This window comes from Carya illinoinensis, chromosome 4 (genome assembly GCF_018687715.1).
Source record: "Carya illinoinensis cultivar Pawnee chromosome 4, C.illinoinensisPawnee_v1, whole genome shotgun sequence".
Lineage (NCBI taxonomy): Eukaryota > Viridiplantae > Streptophyta > Magnoliopsida > Fagales > Juglandaceae > Carya > Carya illinoinensis.
In genome coordinates, this window is record NC_056755.1 from 10460451 (window position 1) to 10478456 (window position 18006).

Below are 18006 nucleotides of genomic sequence, written 5' to 3' on the forward strand. Positions count from 1 at the left end.
TTTAGTTTTTAATTTTTTGAAAAAATTGAAATTTTAAAGTCTACAAAAATCTTTTTTAAATCAACTAAGTATGTAACTAAAAAAAGAAGCTCAAAGCTTAAAGCCAAATCTGACTCCATTTTGACAAATCGAAGTTAGAGAAGTCTACACAAGTCCGAATAGTAAGCCTATGGGCCATCCAAGGCCTTCAATCTATCAATTATATTGTTCTCTCTTGTGATTGGCTTTTTTATGAAAGTAACGGGTGTTATGGTCCCATTTGCAAAGCCACAGTCTTGTACAGCTGCTTCCCTCCCCAGGACAGACAAAGACCCTCCATTTTTGTTAGCCATCTCATGCCTGTTACCAAGTTTGCAATGACGATCTTATACTCTAGATAGTGGAGAATCCATTCACATTGCTTTGAAACCAAGGATGTTTGAACGTTTCCTTTCCCATCTTTTCATTTCCATCCAAGTCGAGCATCCTTGGCTAACGGTCCGAATAAGAACCAACACATTTCCAGACATGTTAACAAAGTTACAGCGAGGGCTTCCACACAGAAACAAAGTCCAACTTTCATAAAGTTAAAAAAGAAAAAATGGTTAGATTGATAGAATTAGAGAGCCAGTTACAAAAAAAAAATATTCCAAGTAACTTAATATAGAATAAAAGAACTTATGTATCAAATTGGAAGTCTCAATATCCCATTTGAATGTTGAGCTGAGTTGAAATGTGTTAAGTTTTTTTATGAATAATACTGAGTTAATATGGTAAAATAAGTTTTGTAAGACCCAATTAAAATGAGTTTAGATGTTTTTGGATGTTAAAATAAGTTTAGATATATTTATAAAAAGTTGAAAAAAGTTGTGAGTCTCCCATATAAATAGGTGTTGAGTTAAAAAAAGTTGTGAATTGCACATGTAAAGAGATTTTAAGTTAAGATGAGTTTAGTAATTTGATAATTGAGTGTTTGGATGTTAGACTTAACTTGAAATTAGACTAAACTTTGTTGATTTTAGTTGAATCTAAGATTTCGTTTGAATGTTGAGCTGAGTTGAGATGAGTTTGGTTCTTTATAAATAGTAGTGAGTTGAGAGGGTGAAGTCACTTTTGTGGGGCCACCTAAGATGAGTTTAGATGTGTTTGGATGTTAAAATAAGTTTAAATATATTTATGAAAAGTTGAAAAAGACTGTAGGTGTCATATATAAAGAGATATTAAGTTGAAAAATATTATAGTTTCTATATATAAAGAGGTTTTAAGTTGAGATGAGTTTAGTAATTTGAGAGTTGGGTGTTTGAATATTAGATTTAATTTAAAATTAGACTAAACTGAATTAATCTAACAACCAAACTCTAAACGGGAGCTTAATGCGTAAAATTAACTTAAAAGTACGATAAATTAATTTGTTTGATTGATAATAACAAACTTAAAATATATTATTTGAAAAAAAAAATAATGCTACATCATTCTTTTCAATGTTCTTGAATCATCTCTTAGAAAAGAAAAAAAAAATTAATAGGTACACGTCTGTGTATTTATTATCACTAAAGCACAATCAAAGGTTGATCCAATTATGGACATACACCTCATTTTAGTGGGATGACGAGTAGTATATAAAGTTTTAAATTTTTTAAAAATAAGATTTTCAAAATTTTTTTTAGCATTGTTTAGTAGTTTATAACTTGAGCAGTGCTGGCACGAGTTGGTCCCGATAAGAGCGAAATATTTTTTTATTCATTTTTTTATATTTTTTTTAAATTAAAAATTTAAAATATTTATAAAAAATATTTTTTAATCACTAAATAAAAAAAATTAAAAATAAATTTGTATCGGGACACATCCTCAAGATAAATCCTAAGGAGATTTTTTGTTATAACTTTATTGGCCAAAAATATATTTAAGATCTTATTTGAATATAAAAAATATTTAATCCCATCTCATTATAAATTTTTTAAATTTTTATATTAAATATAATAAATAAATCAAAATTTTTAAATTATAAAATAATAATAATATTTATTTAACTTTTAATTTTCACGACTCTAACTCTCTTACCGGACAATCCGCAACTAAAACCTTACTTGCCGCTATCTTTCTTTTGGGGATGGAAAGTTATTTGCCGCTCTTTTTCCACCTTTCCAAGCTCAGTCGTTTGCAGTCTCCTCAGTTCCAGGTCTGACCACTCTCTCTCTCTCTCTGTCTGTGCTTCAACATTGGTGGATTTGGTCTTCAAAAACTGAACTACGTAACAGATTAATCTCCTGTATTTTTCGCCCTATTGGATCCTAAGGTTTTGTGAATTTGATCTTCTACGTTTTCTCTATAAGCATATTTATCTTTTCCATTTCTAACAACCCGAAACCCCAATGCCTCATTTGAGTTCCAGTTTTTTCTCTGGCACCGACTATGAAATGGGGGGCCGATTGAACAAGTCAACTTCTCTCTGTTCTAGGGTTTTTTATTCGTTCACTCGTTTTCACATTTAATTTTCTTCAGGACTGTATTTAAACCCCACAAATTTACACTCTTTGATGAGTTTTATTATTCAATAACTTGGATTTTGGTTTAACTTGTAATAGTTTGTCAGGTTTGGCCGCAGAAATTGTATCACCCTGAACAAACTTAATAAAAAAAGGTGGAACAATGGATGTCTAAAGTTTGGAGAACTAATGAATACCTTGAAGTTTGCATTGGTTTATTAAATTTGCAAATATGATTTTTCCGCTTGTCTTTATATTTGTATTCTATGCCAAAATCTCTGGTGAATTTTCTTATATTAATGTGTAATGTGTGCGCTGCCGACTTTATTCTATAAGTGTGCCCTGATGATTAAAAACAAAGAGTAGATGAACCTTGAAGTTGCCAACTTTTTTCCCTTTGTTTGTCAAATGAATGCAGAAGATTAGAGGAAGAGGAGGAGCTTGACCTCTGAATCGGTGATGGTGGAAGTGTGGTGGTCCCTATTGGGGGCTGCTATCCCAGCAGTTATTGCTGGGCACGCTTTTAGAATGAAGAAAAGGCATGCTGAAGAGCAGAGGTTAAAGAGTGCGAGGGGTAGGGAAAAGAGCCCTGATGACATATTTGTCTGTGAAAGGGTGTGTACATCAAAGAGAATGTTAAAAAAGGTCGGTGCCTTCTCAAAGGACCCAATTCCTGATACTTGTGTTACTGTCTGTGGTGTGTCTGAGCTTGATGCATGTGCTGATGCCTGTGCTCGCACTGTTTGTGTAAACCAACATCAAGTGCCAAACTGGAATGACGTCTGCTTAAGGAGATGCCAGAGTGAATGTCTCAAACTCTCTGATTCCGGTTATTTTTAATGCATTTCCCCCTCAGATGGTAAAGTTTGTAGATGAAGCAGTGTTATCATGGGGATTGTTGATCACACTTTCTGACTTTTTGTATTTTGACACAAAGTGATTTAATTTGTGATCAATTTCAAGTTCCATGAACTAAAATAGTATTTTCTTGAGGCTTTCTGTGGGGGAACCTGGTAATTGTTGCTTCTTTGCATTGCCAATACACTCGCTATTTTTGTTTGGATCAGCATGTCTTGAATCCATCAAATGCAAGGTGCTATCACATGGTGTCTTGGATCAGAACCATTTAGGTGCATTGTCAAGTTTTTTTTTTTTTTTAATGGGTGCCTTGCCTTATTGACATACATATCAGAGTATAACTTCTCCATCTCTCCCTTTGTGCGTGTGCGCATGGACACATGGTTATGTGCATGCTTTTGAAGAAGTGAGTGAACAGGTCATCTTCAGACTTTTCTTTTCTTCAGAATTGCTTGCACATTTCAAACCCTTGAACTAGACTACTGCATTTCATGCTGTTTCTGTTAGTTAGACCCAAATTAAACCTTATCTGCACTCATTCTCCTTACCTTGAACTTACAGCATCTAATTCTGTATAAATTCTGTTGTTTCCATTGCTGTTGATTGGATTCAAGAAAGACTATCTCTGCCTATTTAATGCCCTTTACCTCAGTCACATCCTTTTTAGTGGTGATATTGACAAGCGGATCTTGTACCAAGTTAAGCCAAGGGTAGGACTAAAGCAGGAATGAGCCCTTGCTAAATTTTTATGCACAAAAAGGAATGAATGACATTACTAGTGCACTTACATGGGACAACACAAAATTACCAGTATACTGACATGTGAGCTTCTTTTCCTCAATCAGTTTCACAGTTCTTTGAATTGATGCTTTTACAGTATGTATTTTTGTTAGGGATTACCTTGCAGTTGCAAAAAATAGTTGCTCCAAACTCCCCTAGATGTACTGCCATGGATGAGAATTTATTTTACAGACGTTGCAAGGATTGGATGTGGCAAGACGACCCTTGCCGAACTTCTTGTGGTTGATGGTTCGGCAACTTGAGAAACCATTTTGTTTTTTTTTTCTTGGTAATGGTGTGACTCACATTCAATATCTTATGTCTGCAGTTTGAAAGAATGTTGATAAGAAAAATTCTATATTACACCACTCCACTAGCATATCAGTTTGAAAAACTTTAAACTTAGAATTTGTAAACCTATCTTGCAAATTAACTGTTGTCATGTTAGCAGTGCAATGGGATATCTGCATCATATGCATCATATTTCGTCTTCATGAGAGACTCTCTCCATCTTTGGTCACTTCTGCTGCCGATTTGGCAGAGCTGCAGATTTTTCCACTGCTGCGCTTTTGCTTGTTCTAAGGGCTTGCTTGAAAAAAGTTTTTATTCCAAAATTCTCATCTGTCTCTTCTCATTCCTAAACATCACTCAAACATAAATACTTTCAAACTAATCATTACAATTTTTTCAAACTTAAAAAAAATTAAAAATAAAACTAATAATTCAACTTTTTCAAATCTACAAATAAAAATAATATTAAAAATTATATTCTAATTATATTTTATTTTAACTTTCAACTTTTATTTAAAATCATTTCATTTTATCTCATTATTCAAATCTCACCTAACTCAAACTATCTTATTATTATTCACTGTTATTTGTTGAAAGGAGGTAATAGTTATTCGCAAAAAGTTGTGAACAATGAAACCACCGCTGGTGGCGGTGGAACCTTTACTGAAAGCGGTGAGAGTGGCGGGTATACTGTTATTTGTTGTCTTGAGATGATTTTTTAAGAGATCTGCCTTCCCTTCTTCAAGATCACTGGTTAGGGAAAGCAATAATATAGTAGAAAACACGACATCAAGTGGACTGATCCGCAGTCAATGATCATCTGTAGTCAGGGAAAGCAAGGTAGCCACGCACAGGTGGGAAGGAGATGGGGTGGCCTAAATCTAGAAGATCTCGGCGAGATGAAGCTATTGGTACTGCGTGTATAGCTGTCAGAGTGTGAAGGCCACATGCAGCAACAAGCCGTGTGTGAGGTCAACGAGCCGAACATTTTGGCATAACTCCACTCTATCCCAATAGATCGGGGGTTGTAGGATGGGATGGTAAGGCGCATGTAGGTAGATGGCGGTCAAAGAGCAGTATGTCTGACCAAAACCAAACCGTTCGAGAAAGGAGGGAAAAAGCACTATCTTGAAAGTGTATACACAATGCAGAAATTGGATTTTCTAGAGAGAATGAGGACTATCTCTCTCTAAAAGCGTTGGACGATGAACCTCCTTAGGTGTCGATTTCTCTTAATTTCGTAAGTTAAAAGTTCTTTTTATTCAAATAAAAAGAAAATTAATATCTAACTTTGTACAATATCCAAACAAATCTACTAGGTAGATATTCCCTCAAGAGAAATGGGCCAAACCCAATGGCATAATGGCCCATGAATCCAGAGACAAAAGTATGTTCAGTAGAAACCAAGACTACACTGCCAAAATGCACCAATACAAAATTCAAATCCAACCATCTTTAATAGTGATTTAATAACAAAATAGGCAAAAAGTATTATTAATAATCTCCAATGTGATACTCTTCCATGATATTCGCCCAAGATATTAATTTCTCTCAACGTGATATTCGCCACACAAGCATATTTAAAGCCCTAACAGTCTAAGTCCAACAAAGATTAGAGAGGGTCAAGCCATGAGATAAGCCCTACCAATTGAACACTCTGCCCATATAAATAAAGGTCAAAACACACGACAGAGGTAACTTTTGGACAATTTGAGAATTGAAATAATCCACACTTTATTTTGACTTAGGTATCGAAGGTATCTCTCATCACACCAAGCCCTTCTTACCTTATTGGTGCAAGTTGATCGACCCTCTAGGGCATGAAGCCAATTAAGATTATGTAATGGGAAGGAAGATAATACAACAACTAAGAGTATAAGGGCTTTCCAAAGAAAAAGAAACTCCTTAGTCTGTGTGCAGTATAACGAACCGACTCTTCCTTTAGCTATGGGCTCATAGGGTAGGCCCCAATGAATAATTTCCAAAGGGGCTAGGTGTACATAAAAAATTGAGTTCCCTGCCAACAAACAAAGGCCTGGAACCACTCTCTTGTCCAAAATGATGAGGCACCAAAGCCTCAGGTGATTGTGGCGAGAAGGTGGTGCTAGACGGAATTTCAAGTCTGCCCTCCCTAAGTTATTTGGTATCACCTAAGACCTGAGGGAAGGACCTGGGCCAAAGTATCATCTAGGTTGGTGGGCAGGGAAACTCCCCCACCAAGAGGAGAAGTACTAAAGGGCAAGGAAGGTATAGATATCCACCCCCCCTCCCCCCTACTAAGGTCAGCACTTGAAGGATCATCACGAGATAATTCCTGATGATCAAATGGGAAATCGAGAGTTTCCCTGCTAGCAATTGTGGAGGGGATAAATAATGAAGAGGCATCACAATCATGCTAAGGTAAATCTTCTTGCCAATCCCATGTGCACCAACCTAATATCCTAGAATCGAAGACATTCCCTCGATATCCTCAAAGGGCACCTTGCGAAGGGGACCCATAGAACCCTTGGGCGCGGACCCTAGAAATGTAAAATGCAATACCACATCGATATATGCCTAATCTTGGTCAAGGGTCCCAACCAGGCTATTATGAGTTGGTTAGGTCTGATGAACCTGTGAGTCGCCTAGCTCAAGGGACTCAACGTCTAAAACCAATGCTAAGTCAACCTTTGCCTGCTTTAGAATCTCTTCCAAGCTGTCAAGAGTGGGTGAAACCGGTCAAACCAATCTACTGCCTCCTTATGACGATGAAACCCACCTTTATTGTTCAACACCATCTGGAGGAATGGAAACCTCATGATCAGAGCTTGACCCATGAGTCACTATCCTAGCAAGGCTTCTTACCTTTTTGCTCCAGCAGAACAAAAGGGGAACCTTTTCTATTTGTGAGAAGTAGACGGCCCTTTTAAAAAGTGGCGACCAAGGACATGGGAGCAGCTCGACATAACTAAAAATCGATGAATATTCACCCGAGTAAAAAGAATGTTGTTATGCACCGCCTTAGGATTATGTTCAATCCAAGTACAAACTTATTGTAGGTAGGCCATCTTTCGATCGAAAAGCAAAGCACTACACTAAACTCACGGTCCTTAGGAATAATTCCCTATAGTGCCCAAACCAAAAACTCTAGGCAATTGACTTCACCCACGGGAAACTCCCAGCTTATACCAAACATGAAAAGTAATTTAAAGTAATTTACTATGCCACTGCTTGGAGTGAGAGTAGCGAGACTCCAAATGTGCTGCCCTGTATTTGGTCTATGAGCAGAAATTGAGCTACTTCCCATCGTGGCACTGAACTTGTAGCTAATCTCTTCATGAGCAGTAAGTTCGGGATATTTCTTATCGGTAGGTTCCAAAACTTGACGCCACATAACACAACAATATAACAAAATCCTTGAGGCATTAGGAAAAGGTTGTGAATGGGGCTTAGCCCAAAATATCTATAGGGTTGCGAATAGGGTGACAAAATGGGAGTTGAAACCCCATTAAAAACATGCTTATATATAGGGCAACCACAACCTATTCGGCAAATCCTTCCAAATCGACAGCCCAACGATGGGCCCCAAGAACTTCCAAAACTATGGAATCTGGGGCCTTGTACAAGTTTCTCACTAAATCCAGGTTTGCTTGTGAATTCGTTGCAGACTAACAATGTACTTCGAAATCATTCTGAAGTTGTGACTCGAGGGCATGAGGAACGTGAGCCATAGGACCCAAAACATGAAGCATTGCAGGGAGCCATTGGCGATAGCAAGAAACCTAAAAGAAAAAGTTGAGAGATGGAAGATAGGGTTTTGAAAGGAAGAGCAACAATAAGAAATGACTAGGGTTTGTAGGAGAATGCAATGGTAGGAAACAGAGAGCGTAAAAAAGAAAGGAACTTAAAAAGGAATAGTGATAGCTGGACAAACCCCAACAAGAAAATGCCCAACAAGAAAATGATAGGTGTCACTGATAGGGAGGTAAAATAGGCAAATCTTGTGATTCGCATTGCACAAAAGTATGTGGGAGGTAAGCCAACACAAGCTATCCTAAATGCGGGATATGTGTCGCCAAGGTAATTGATTACAAGTGAAGATGGAACATGCCAAGAAGCCTAAATGAAGCACTCATGCCACTTAGGATGTTTAATTGCAAATGGATTTTGAGCGCCCAAAGGTCACTGAAGTGACAAAAGAAAAGGGAGGAAAAGAATGAGAAATTTCCATCACACTCATGCGATAAAAATTTGCATAGTAACTGCTAGGCCAAATATTCCCTCAAGGGAAATGCGCCAAACCCCACGTCACAGAGGTGAATAAACCCAAAGATGACAGCCTACTAAGCATAAACCAAGGCCATGACTGCCAAAACGCACTAGTACGAAATTCAAACCCAATTATCATTAATAATGATTTAATGAAGGAATGGGCAAGAAGTAATATTAAAAATCTCCAATGTGATATTCGCCCAAAATATTAATTCCTCTTAGCACAGTATATGCCACACAAGCAAGTTTGAAGCCCTAATGGTCCTGAATTCAACAAGGATTTAAAATGATCAAGCGATAAGATAAGTCTTACCAATTGAAAGCTCTGCCTATATAAATAGAGGTCAAAACAAAATTTAGAAATAACTTATGAATTATCTGAGAATTGAATATTTCATACATTCTATTTTGACCTAAGTATTGAAGGTGTTTCTCACTACACCTCTCTTATCTTTTTGGTAAGAGAGTACGAGATAAGTCTAAAACAAAGTTAATCGCTAGTTGAGGATGACATTGAAACTATAAATTTGTTTACATATCAATTATCGAGTCTCAAAAAATAAAATTGAATTTAGTTCAATCGAGGAATGATCAAAATTTTATTTGTATTTATAAAAAAACACTATTAAGAATTAGAAAACTCTTTTTCAACTGCAATGAGTTGAAAATTCATCATTTTTTAAAAAGGAAAATGTTACTTTATTCCTTAAATTACCTTTCAATTTTCAAAATGAGTTATCTACTTTTTCTTTTCTTATTAAAAAATATCTAATCAAACGATAACAAAAATTAAAATAAAAAAGGAAAAAGAAAAGGCGTAAAAAAAATAGATAACTCATTTTTATTCATTCACATATTTAAAGGTGCAAAAAGCGATTATCGAGCAGTAATTTAGGAGGTTAAAGGCATTGCCTTTGCCCATTCGGAAACCATCTATAAATAACATCGTTACTGATTACTCAGTCCTGGACCCAAAGCAACCGTTTACGGTCGCATAAGGGCTAAAACCTATTTATCGACTTTGTTCCAGCTCGTAGGGCCGAACGACACCTTCTTCGGCACTGCCTCCAGCCTCCAGGTGCTCTTAGCCTCTTCCTCCTCCTCATCGCTCTCGCTCTCCTTCAACCTTGTATTTGTTGTTTTCCTAATTCTTTTTTATTTATATCTTATGTTACGAAATGCTAAACAGATTTTACTCCGTGAGAGATAAACCCTCTTAGATTCTTTTGAGGAAAACAAGTTGAGTTCAGAATCTTGATAATTAGGGTTTTCCTATTTTATGATTGTTCACATGATTTTTAATCCGGACAGATTTTATTGTAGCGTATGGTTGTCTTTTTTTTCTTCTATTTTTTTTTTTTTTTAAATTTCTCTCCCTGTTGTCAGTTTTCGTTATTTTCCATATATAAGATCAAAGTTTCCTTAGTTCCTCAAGATGTCTGGGGAAGAGGAAGAAAATGCTGCAGAGCTGAAAATCGGGGACGGTAATTCTCTCTCTCTCTCTCTCTCTCTCTCTCTCTCTCTCTCTCTCTCTCTCTCTGTGGGTTGTTTTTTTTAGTCTGGAATTAGTGTTTAGGAATGGAATTATATAGGCATTTTAAAACTACTAGAAGCGCTCGCTTAAGCGGAATAACACCAATTTTGAATGTCCACTTTATTCTTTTCGTTTGAGTGCGAAAACTTTTCAGATGAATTGAATGTGTTACTGATGTGTATTTTTGATAAGCCAGGATGATATGATACGCCAAAATAATATGATGTTAGACATAGATATGACTAGGACATTGGGCGTTTTGGAAGATTGTATGTTGCTGGAAATTTAAGTTCATTTTGTGTAGATGATACTTGTATGGTATTCAGTTGCAGTTTGGTTTTCCATGAATGCCCTGTAATGTTTTTAAAGAGAATACTTCTGAAGTTAGTGCCTTTTTCCTTCTTTCTGCAGAGTTTTTGAAGGCCAAGTGTTTAATGAATTGTGAAGTTGCTTTGATTCTCGAACACAAATATGAGCAGCTTCAACAAATGTCTGATGATGCAGGGAATCATGTTTCTCAGTGAGTATCAGACAACTTTTGCTCCCTTATAAACTCACTCTTTTCAATTAACATACAATTTATTTAGTACACGATCAGGTCTTACAGATTCTAGTTCATTTATCTATTATTTAAAAATTTTTGCTTTTTTATTTTATTTTACTCTGAGGATCCTGAATTTTGTATGGAAATTTTTTAACTTATAATATAATATCTCAATCGTTATTTTTTATTGAGTTATGGATAATCTGTCGCTTGGATATCAGTCCTGTTTCAGTTCCATATGTCTTCTCCTTATTACACTTAAATTACACTGTGCTAGTTGGATAAAGGAGTTTTTTGTGTGCTATCATACTTTATGTACCAATATGTTAAAAATATTTTTAAAAATTTTTCCCTTTGCAGGTAAATCTCATGTTAAAAAATTAGGTATAAAGAAGGGAATGAAAGAAGAAAATCTGTATAAATCTCTCTTTTATTTTAACGACAAACGAAATAAATTATGTTTCCAAATTTTTGCATTTAGAGCATTTATCTTAGGTTATGGAACTAGATATTGTAGTATGAGAAATACTTTAGCCGCAAAGAGATTCTACAAAAGTAAAGCCATGATGTGATACGTTAGATTGTAAAACTACTTTTATTGTAAAGTAAATCTAACGTATTACCTATATAAAAAAAAGTAGATTTAACGTATCATATGAAGCCATGCAAATTTGTGAATTTACTTTTGTGGGATTTCTTTGTGGCTGTAGCCTTCTTATCTAGTATATATACAGCATGGCACTAGAATTCCTAAATCTCGTAATTTCATGGTGTTCCACTGTGGGCCCATGGAAATCCTAAATCTCTTCTCTTCCTCTCTTGCTCTCTCTTCTCTTCTCTTCTCTTCCTAAGTTCTACTGCTATTTTTATCCTAAATTCGTATATATGTTTGAGGCCAATCCAATGGGTTCTTGCGTTAGAAATGTTTATGTGCGAGGGCTCAATTTCACCTGGCCAAGATGTGATTATGGGGCAGCCTCAAGGTTGTGCATGTTCCCCATCATGTTTTAATATAGGGAGCTGCCCTAAACTCATGTAATCAGATATATTTATTTATTTAATTTGTGCATGTACAATTTTTCTTTCATTATTTAACATTTCACTAGTGCATTATTTCTATTTTTGTCCCAACTGAAAAATGAAATATCTACTTCACCATAAAAAAGAATGCTGATAATCCCCTAAGCTCTCTTTTGATATATTTCTCTCCTTTACCTTGGTGGAGCCATTTTTTACTTGCTTCGATCTTTGCTTCACGTTATCTGTAGATGTATTATTATTTGAAGTTATATCTACAATATTGCGTATGATTACTTCGAGTGGTGTGCAACCTATAAACTCCCTTTGACCTATTTTAAGATCAACTTGATTTCACCTGCCATAAGATCTTGTGACCATTATATTGTGATTGCTGAAGAGTATTTTTGATGGCATCAGTGAAGATAACAAAAACATGTAGTTGCTGACAATGGGTAGGACAATTTTATTTTCTGCAGTGTTAGTCTTTCTGTTTTATGATCTTTTTAATAGGTCAGTCAAATTTTACTAACAATCAAAGAGGGCATTTTTCATGTACACCACCTATGCACAAGAAATTTCTAAACAGAAAATGTAGAAAGATTCAGAAAATTCTGAAAAGTAGGACAAGTATTTTTTTTTTTGTTCTTTTCTATCAGTGAAGAGGAATTTTATTGATGAGAAAAAAGGCTTAGCTCAAGTATACAGGACCTATGCATGAGAGAAAAGGAAAGTTTAGGGCAGCCGTCCAATGGTGGAGAGTATTACACAGCCAGCCTTTAGATCCACCACTGTCTTCTCACAACATTTGAGACTACGTTTGTTTCTTTCGCTCCAAAGAGACCACATTAAGCAAGGTGTGATCATTTTTTCACAGATATTCACTCTTACTGGCCACCAAACATTCTTTTCAACTCACAAAGAGTCCACCACACGTCTTGGGATGACCCAATCTAGCCTAAAGTGCCGAAGATTGTCCATTATAAGGAATTTGCTATCTCACAATGAAGTAAAATATGGCCAATGTCCTCCCTACTCTTTATATGTATACTACACAAAGAAATTGTTATAATATGCTGCCTTTGTGGTTTTACATGGTAAGAATCTTTCCTAGGCTGCAGTCTAGGCAAAAAGTACTAGCGTTGAAGGAGTATGCTATGTATATATTCCTCCAGGTAAATGGGCGTACTGTCATGGGGAAAACAGAGCTTGGTAAGTAGACCTTACTTCAAACATCCCTTTCTTAGAAGGGAAAGGTATACATCCCCTTTTAACTGTTACTCTAGTATTTGTATTTGAGGCCATTCCAATGGGTTCTTGCTTCAGTAATGTGTGCGAGGGCTCAATTTCACCTGGCCAAGATGTGATTTTGGGGCAGCCTCAAGGTTTTACATGTTCCCCCTCATGTTTCAATACAGGGAACTGCCCTAAATTATGTAATAAAATATATCTATTTATTGAATTCGTAAGTGGGTTTCCTCTGATTTTTGTTTGAAACTCAAGTTTTTGCTGAGATTTTCCCCAACATATTTCATTATTTTACTGCATTTTTTATTTGGAATGTCTTGTCTACCATCATGTGTTTCAGTGCATGGAGTTGGGCCTATGGCCAGCCTCTGAGGCACTCTTCGCCTCTGGTTGCTTGTTACTATCCTTGGACATATTTACGTGTGTGTGTATATATATATTCAAAATACTTATAATATATATATTCAATTGGATCTTGGTTATTCGACCTAAATAATTTTGCTTGTGAAATAACCTAACAAATATTGCTGAAATATTTTGGTAAATTTACATGTGCAAGTTGACAGATTCTTCGAGTGGGTGACATAAGCTCATACATTTAGCTAAGTCAAAGTAAGGAAGAAGACAAGAAAGATGTTTCTTTCTTTTCCCTGACTGAAAAAGAGAGATCTATTTCAGAACTACTGTTAAAAAGAATGCTGATAATCCGCTAAGCTTGTGTTTGATATATTTCACTCTGTTGTCTTGGTGGAACCGTTGGTTAATTGCCTTTGATCTTTGCTTGAGGTTATCTGTAGATGTATTATCATTTGTAGTTTATCTCCACAATATATTGACTTGCTGGCAATGGGTGGGATAGTATGGTTTTCGGCAGTGTCATTCTCACTGTTTTATGAAGTGTTTTTTTAACAAGTCGGTCAAATTATTTTTTATTTTTTGATAGGTAGAGAAAAAACTGCAAAACACGTGGCATCATTTACTGATCTGTAAGTCACTAACAACGTCATAGGTTCACCCAAGGACAATGCAACTCAGTCGAATTTTATTAACAACAAAAGAAACCCCTGGGTTGGCTCAAGTGGTAAAGCCCTTGGTCTTGGTGGTATGCTCCCTCCAATGTCTAAGGTTTGAGTCCCACTGGGTGCAAACAATCTCTAGTAGTCATCGGACTGGGGGATTTTTCCCTTGAATAGTTGAATTACCCAAGGTGCACTTGTGGAAAACTCTTTGCCGAGAGCCTATGCACCCTCGGGATTAGTCGGGACACTGTTCCAGACACCCGGAGCCAATAAAAAAAATAACAAAAGAGAGCATTTTAGAGTAAAAGGATTGAGAAAATCCTGAACATTAGGACAAGAAAATTTTATAGTAGCAATCCAGTGGTAGAGTATTTTAAAAAGACAGCATTTAGATCCACACTGTCTTCTTAAAGCATTCAAAACTAAATTTGTTCCTTTTGCTCCAAGTACACCATGTTAAGCTAGATGGGCCTGACTTGAATCTTTCTTTGACAGGGCCATATTTACTTGATTCTGACTTCTTGAACTCTTTTGATCATTAAATTGGATGTGGATCTAAATGCTATTATCAATAACCACATTTTTCTTATTTTTTTAATTATTTTTTTTTCAGAGTATTTGAGAAGTCACAGCAGTATGTGAAGCGCTTTAGCCGGTATAAAAATCCAGATGCTGTTAGACAAGTGCGAGAGTATCCTCCAAACTTACATAATGATGGAATTCCATTTCCTTCTTGTCTGTATGTGTGCATGAGTACCACCTAAATAAACACCTATGATTTCCACCTTTTATTTCTGACTAATTTTAAACACAATATAGCACAGAATTTATGACTGAAATCTTACGGTTCAAAATATAATATATGATCGACTTTAAAACTAGTGGTTCAGTTCATTTCTTCAAATCCCACATTTCAAACCTTAGCAAGATGGTTCGTATTCCATAGAGCTGGGACATCTTTTTGAACTTATCATAATAGCAAGGACTATTCCGTTGGATAACATGCTTCATCTATCCTATGATGGATTTCATTCTGCAATCCCATGGTGCCATTTTATTGTTTTTTCTTACTAAGTTTGCTCTGTTATCTTTTATTATAATAGTGATTCGCAGTTGAGTATCTCTTATATGTTGCCATTACAACTAATCCTACTGGTGTTACTCAAAGAATTAGGTATCGCATACCTCCTTAAAGTGCTTGATTGGGGCAGCATGGGATCGTGGTGGGGAAATGGTGTTTGTTTATTAGTTAGTAACACAAACTTGTTTTTCAGGCTATCTCTTCCTTGCATTGACTTTGTGAATCTTAACTGACATTTAGAATCCTCAGTAGATATCAATTGGCTGAGTTCGAGGTAATGTATCACTTTACTTATTGAACTCATATCTAAAAAGTTTGTTCTCACCTAAAAAGAGAAGAAAACTATACATGCTGTATCGCCTTTGTTGTGCAGCTTTGTGTTCTTGGCAACCTTTGCCCTGAAACAGTGGAGGAAGCTATTGCCATGGTACCATCTATTAAGGTATTTTATTCGTAGGCATAATCCTTATCCTTCTCTCCATGTGAATTGACTGTCCATTCTACCTCCCTATGCGATTTTGTTGGGAGACATGCATGATTATTTAACACATACACTAGTATGTAAATAGAGCATTAAGAGTTGATATAACACCTTCCTCCACACCCACTCCCCCTTCTCTTTCTCTGGTTTACAGCAAGTTAATCTGTCATCACCATGAACCACATAGAGTCACGATGTTGACAATAATATATTGTAATTCATGCTTTATTTATTTGTTTTATTAGTCTCCCATAATGAAGCACTTGACAGGAGATTCACTTAGAAGAACAATGAAAACGTCATACTTCATAGTGTGACAAACTTTTAACTTATTTGTCTGTGCGGGTGGGCATGTGCTTGACCGCGTGTGGGTGTGGGGGTTGTGTGACTGGAGGTTAGCTTATAAAACAATTAAAATGTCATACTTCATAATGCGACAAACTTTTAACTTAGATCTCTGTGTGTGTGTGTTAGCATGCAGCTCTGTCCTATCAAAAGAAAAAGAAAAGAATACTTGTAGTTATATTTATTTTTAGAAGCCGGGACACATCAGATACATCCACATGCCTACATTTTGTCCTGATAAATTTTCCGCTGTTTTGTTTATGTCTTCTCTTCTGCCAATACATGCAGTACATCTTGGATTAGTGCCTAAATGAGAGAGAACATATGATTATTTTGAAAAAAGAAAGCAAACAAAGCTAGAGCATAAAATTGAATGGAAGTACCTGTACTCATTTTTTATACGGAAATGGAAGATCTTGGCCAAATTCACGACCAAGCCAATTCCAAACACATATGAATACCTGCTTGGAATTAAATGAAAAGCAACGTTACGAAGATTATGGGTCTTTGTCAGAAGGCCTTGCATGTGACTGCATTTCATTGGCTGCTTCTCCATGTTGTGTTTAGTAGGTTCGTGGTTAGTTTAATAGAGCAGCCCTCTTTGTTTGTTAATATATTACAAGGCATTATCTGAACTAGGAATACATTTAGAACTGTCATATTATATCTTATTTGATCCTGAATGATATCTGCTTATCAAATCTTCTTTTTAATGCCAGACCAAAGGACGGGCTCATGACGATGAGGCAATTGAGAAAATGTTGAATGATCTGTCGCTCATCAAGAAATTTGAATAGAGACTTGTGCACTTGGATGTTTTGAAGTGTCTATCAATTTGTATTTACCGTATCATGATCCTCTTAATGTTTCCTAATGATGTGGTGTTGTAATATAATCATCCTATATACACGGCAACATGCCCAAATGATCAGATCAGAGTAGGTAACCGTTCTCATCATTTTGCATAAACTCTCTCAGATTGTTTTGGTAAAAGTATGGATGAGATCTAATACTATTAAAAATCAATGTAATTTTATTCCAAACCTAAACCCTGAGGTCATTTGTAATTTACTTTAAATTAATTACATCCTATTTCGCAATTGACACCTTAATTCAAACTGAATTTGCAATGTTAATACCGACTTACAGGTAAGTGTCAATTAACTTGTTACTGGGTTGGGTTTGGACATTGCAAATTAATGTGTACCAATCAGTTTTCATAAAATTAGTGTACGCTTCCACCCTACATGTACCCCACAGCTATGCGCATTGGTTTTAGGCCCTTTGGTCACTGAAAAACTCTTCTATCCAATGCGCATGGCTGAGAAGAGGAGTCTGGACACTGGATCTTGTCTTGCATGTAGTGCAGTTATCCTGATTGCGAGATTAACTGACCTGTGTGCTATATAGTCACTATCTAGAGAAATATATTGATGCAGGGATGAGAGGGCTAGAATGCGAGGCAGAGCTTGAGGAGAAAGCTCCTAAAGTTAAAGCCAAATCCAAGATGTCGACGGTAAATGCATCATTCATTACTAGTATCCTCAAACAGGAAAGTCAATGACATGGGTTAATGCTGTAGCAACTGGAGCCAAGATCGCTATATCTTATTCCTATTGCACGCTGAGAAGTAAGCTCTGATCTATATGCATCTTTAAAATTATATCTTTTGAAGATTGATTTTGCATATAAAGAAAAACTCTCACATTGGATTATGCATATTTGAATAAAATAATAAAAAAATATTATTATTTTTTATTAATATTACCAATTTATATATCAAAATGATAACTTTTATCAATAAATATTAATATATACTAAAAAAACACTTTATATCATCAACTTAATATAAATTTAATATATCAAAATCATCTTAATATAAATTTCACAAAATTGATTTTAATGTGTATGAGAGAGAAAAAATAGTAAAATAATATTTGAAGAGAGAATTGTGTTTCTTCATATAGAGTTCAACTTAACACTGTTACTGTTAGATCTGAAACTTCTCAATCTCATTTATTACTAAAAAGATATAACGAATTATAAGGATTAAAATTCACGACTTTATTCTCCTTTGTTACTAGAAAGGCCT

At 35.7% G+C, this 18006-nt stretch overlaps 2 protein-coding genes across 6 annotated transcripts; both read left to right on the plus strand.

The window, feature by feature from the left end:
- The first annotated feature begins 2036 nt into the window (after positions 1–2036).
- On the plus strand, positions 2037–3600 carry LOC122306607 (uncharacterized protein At5g64816). 2 transcript variants are annotated; one of them, XM_043119035.1, is made up of 2 exons: positions 2037–2158; positions 2884–3531. In XM_043119035.1, exon 2 carries the CDS (start codon positions 2925–2927, stop codon positions 3303–3305), a length of 381 nt encoding a protein of 126 aa, XP_042974969.1. In that variant the 5' UTR covers positions 2037–2158; positions 2884–2924; the 3' UTR covers positions 3306–3531. The 2 variants fall into 2 exon arrangements, with proteins under 2 accessions (XP_042974969.1, XP_042974970.1); XM_043119036.1 differs by having other exon boundaries at positions 2137–2275; positions 2884–3600.
- Positions 3601–9563: 5963 nt separating this feature from the next.
- On the plus strand, positions 9564–16963 carry LOC122307336 (DNA-directed RNA polymerase II subunit 4). Of its 4 annotated transcripts, XM_043120162.1 has the most exons (8): positions 9592–9723; positions 9835–9884; positions 10032–10129; positions 10591–10699; positions 14621–14698; positions 15329–15362; positions 15462–15530; positions 16634–16963. In XM_043120162.1, the coding sequence occupies exons 3-8, from the start codon at positions 10081–10083 to the stop codon at positions 16709–16711; spliced, it is 417 nt and encodes a 138-aa protein (XP_042976096.1). In that variant the 5' UTR covers positions 9592–9723; positions 9835–9884; positions 10032–10080; the 3' UTR covers positions 16712–16963. The 4 variants fall into 4 exon arrangements, with proteins under 4 accessions (XP_042976094.1, XP_042976095.1, XP_042976097.1 ...); XM_043120160.1 differs by lacking the exon at positions 9835–9884 and having other exon boundaries at positions 9564–9723; XM_043120161.1 differs by lacking the exon at positions 9835–9884 and having other exon boundaries at positions 9567–9723; positions 10072–10129.
- Positions 16964–18006: the final 1043 nt, after the last annotated feature.

What these genes read in the sequence shown, in the direction of transcription:
- LOC122306607 (XM_043119035.1), top strand. Translation starts at nt 2,925, where the DNA reads ATGGTGGAAGTGTGGTGGTCCCTATTGGGGGCTGCTATCCCAGCAGTT.
- LOC122307336 (XM_043120160.1), top strand. Translation starts at nt 10,081, where the DNA reads ATGTCTGGGGAAGAGGAAGAAAATGCTGCAGAGCTGAAAATCGGGGAC. An exon ending in AGAGCTGAAAATCGGGGACG is followed by an intron (nt 10,130 to 10,590) that starts GTAATTCTCTCT and finishes TTCTTTCTGCAG; the next exon opens with AGTTTTTGAAGGCCAAGTGT. An exon ending in GCAGGGAATCATGTTTCTCA is followed by an intron (nt 10,700 to 14,620) that starts GTGAGTATCAGA and finishes TTTTTTTTTCAG; the next exon opens with AGTATTTGAGAAGTCACAGC.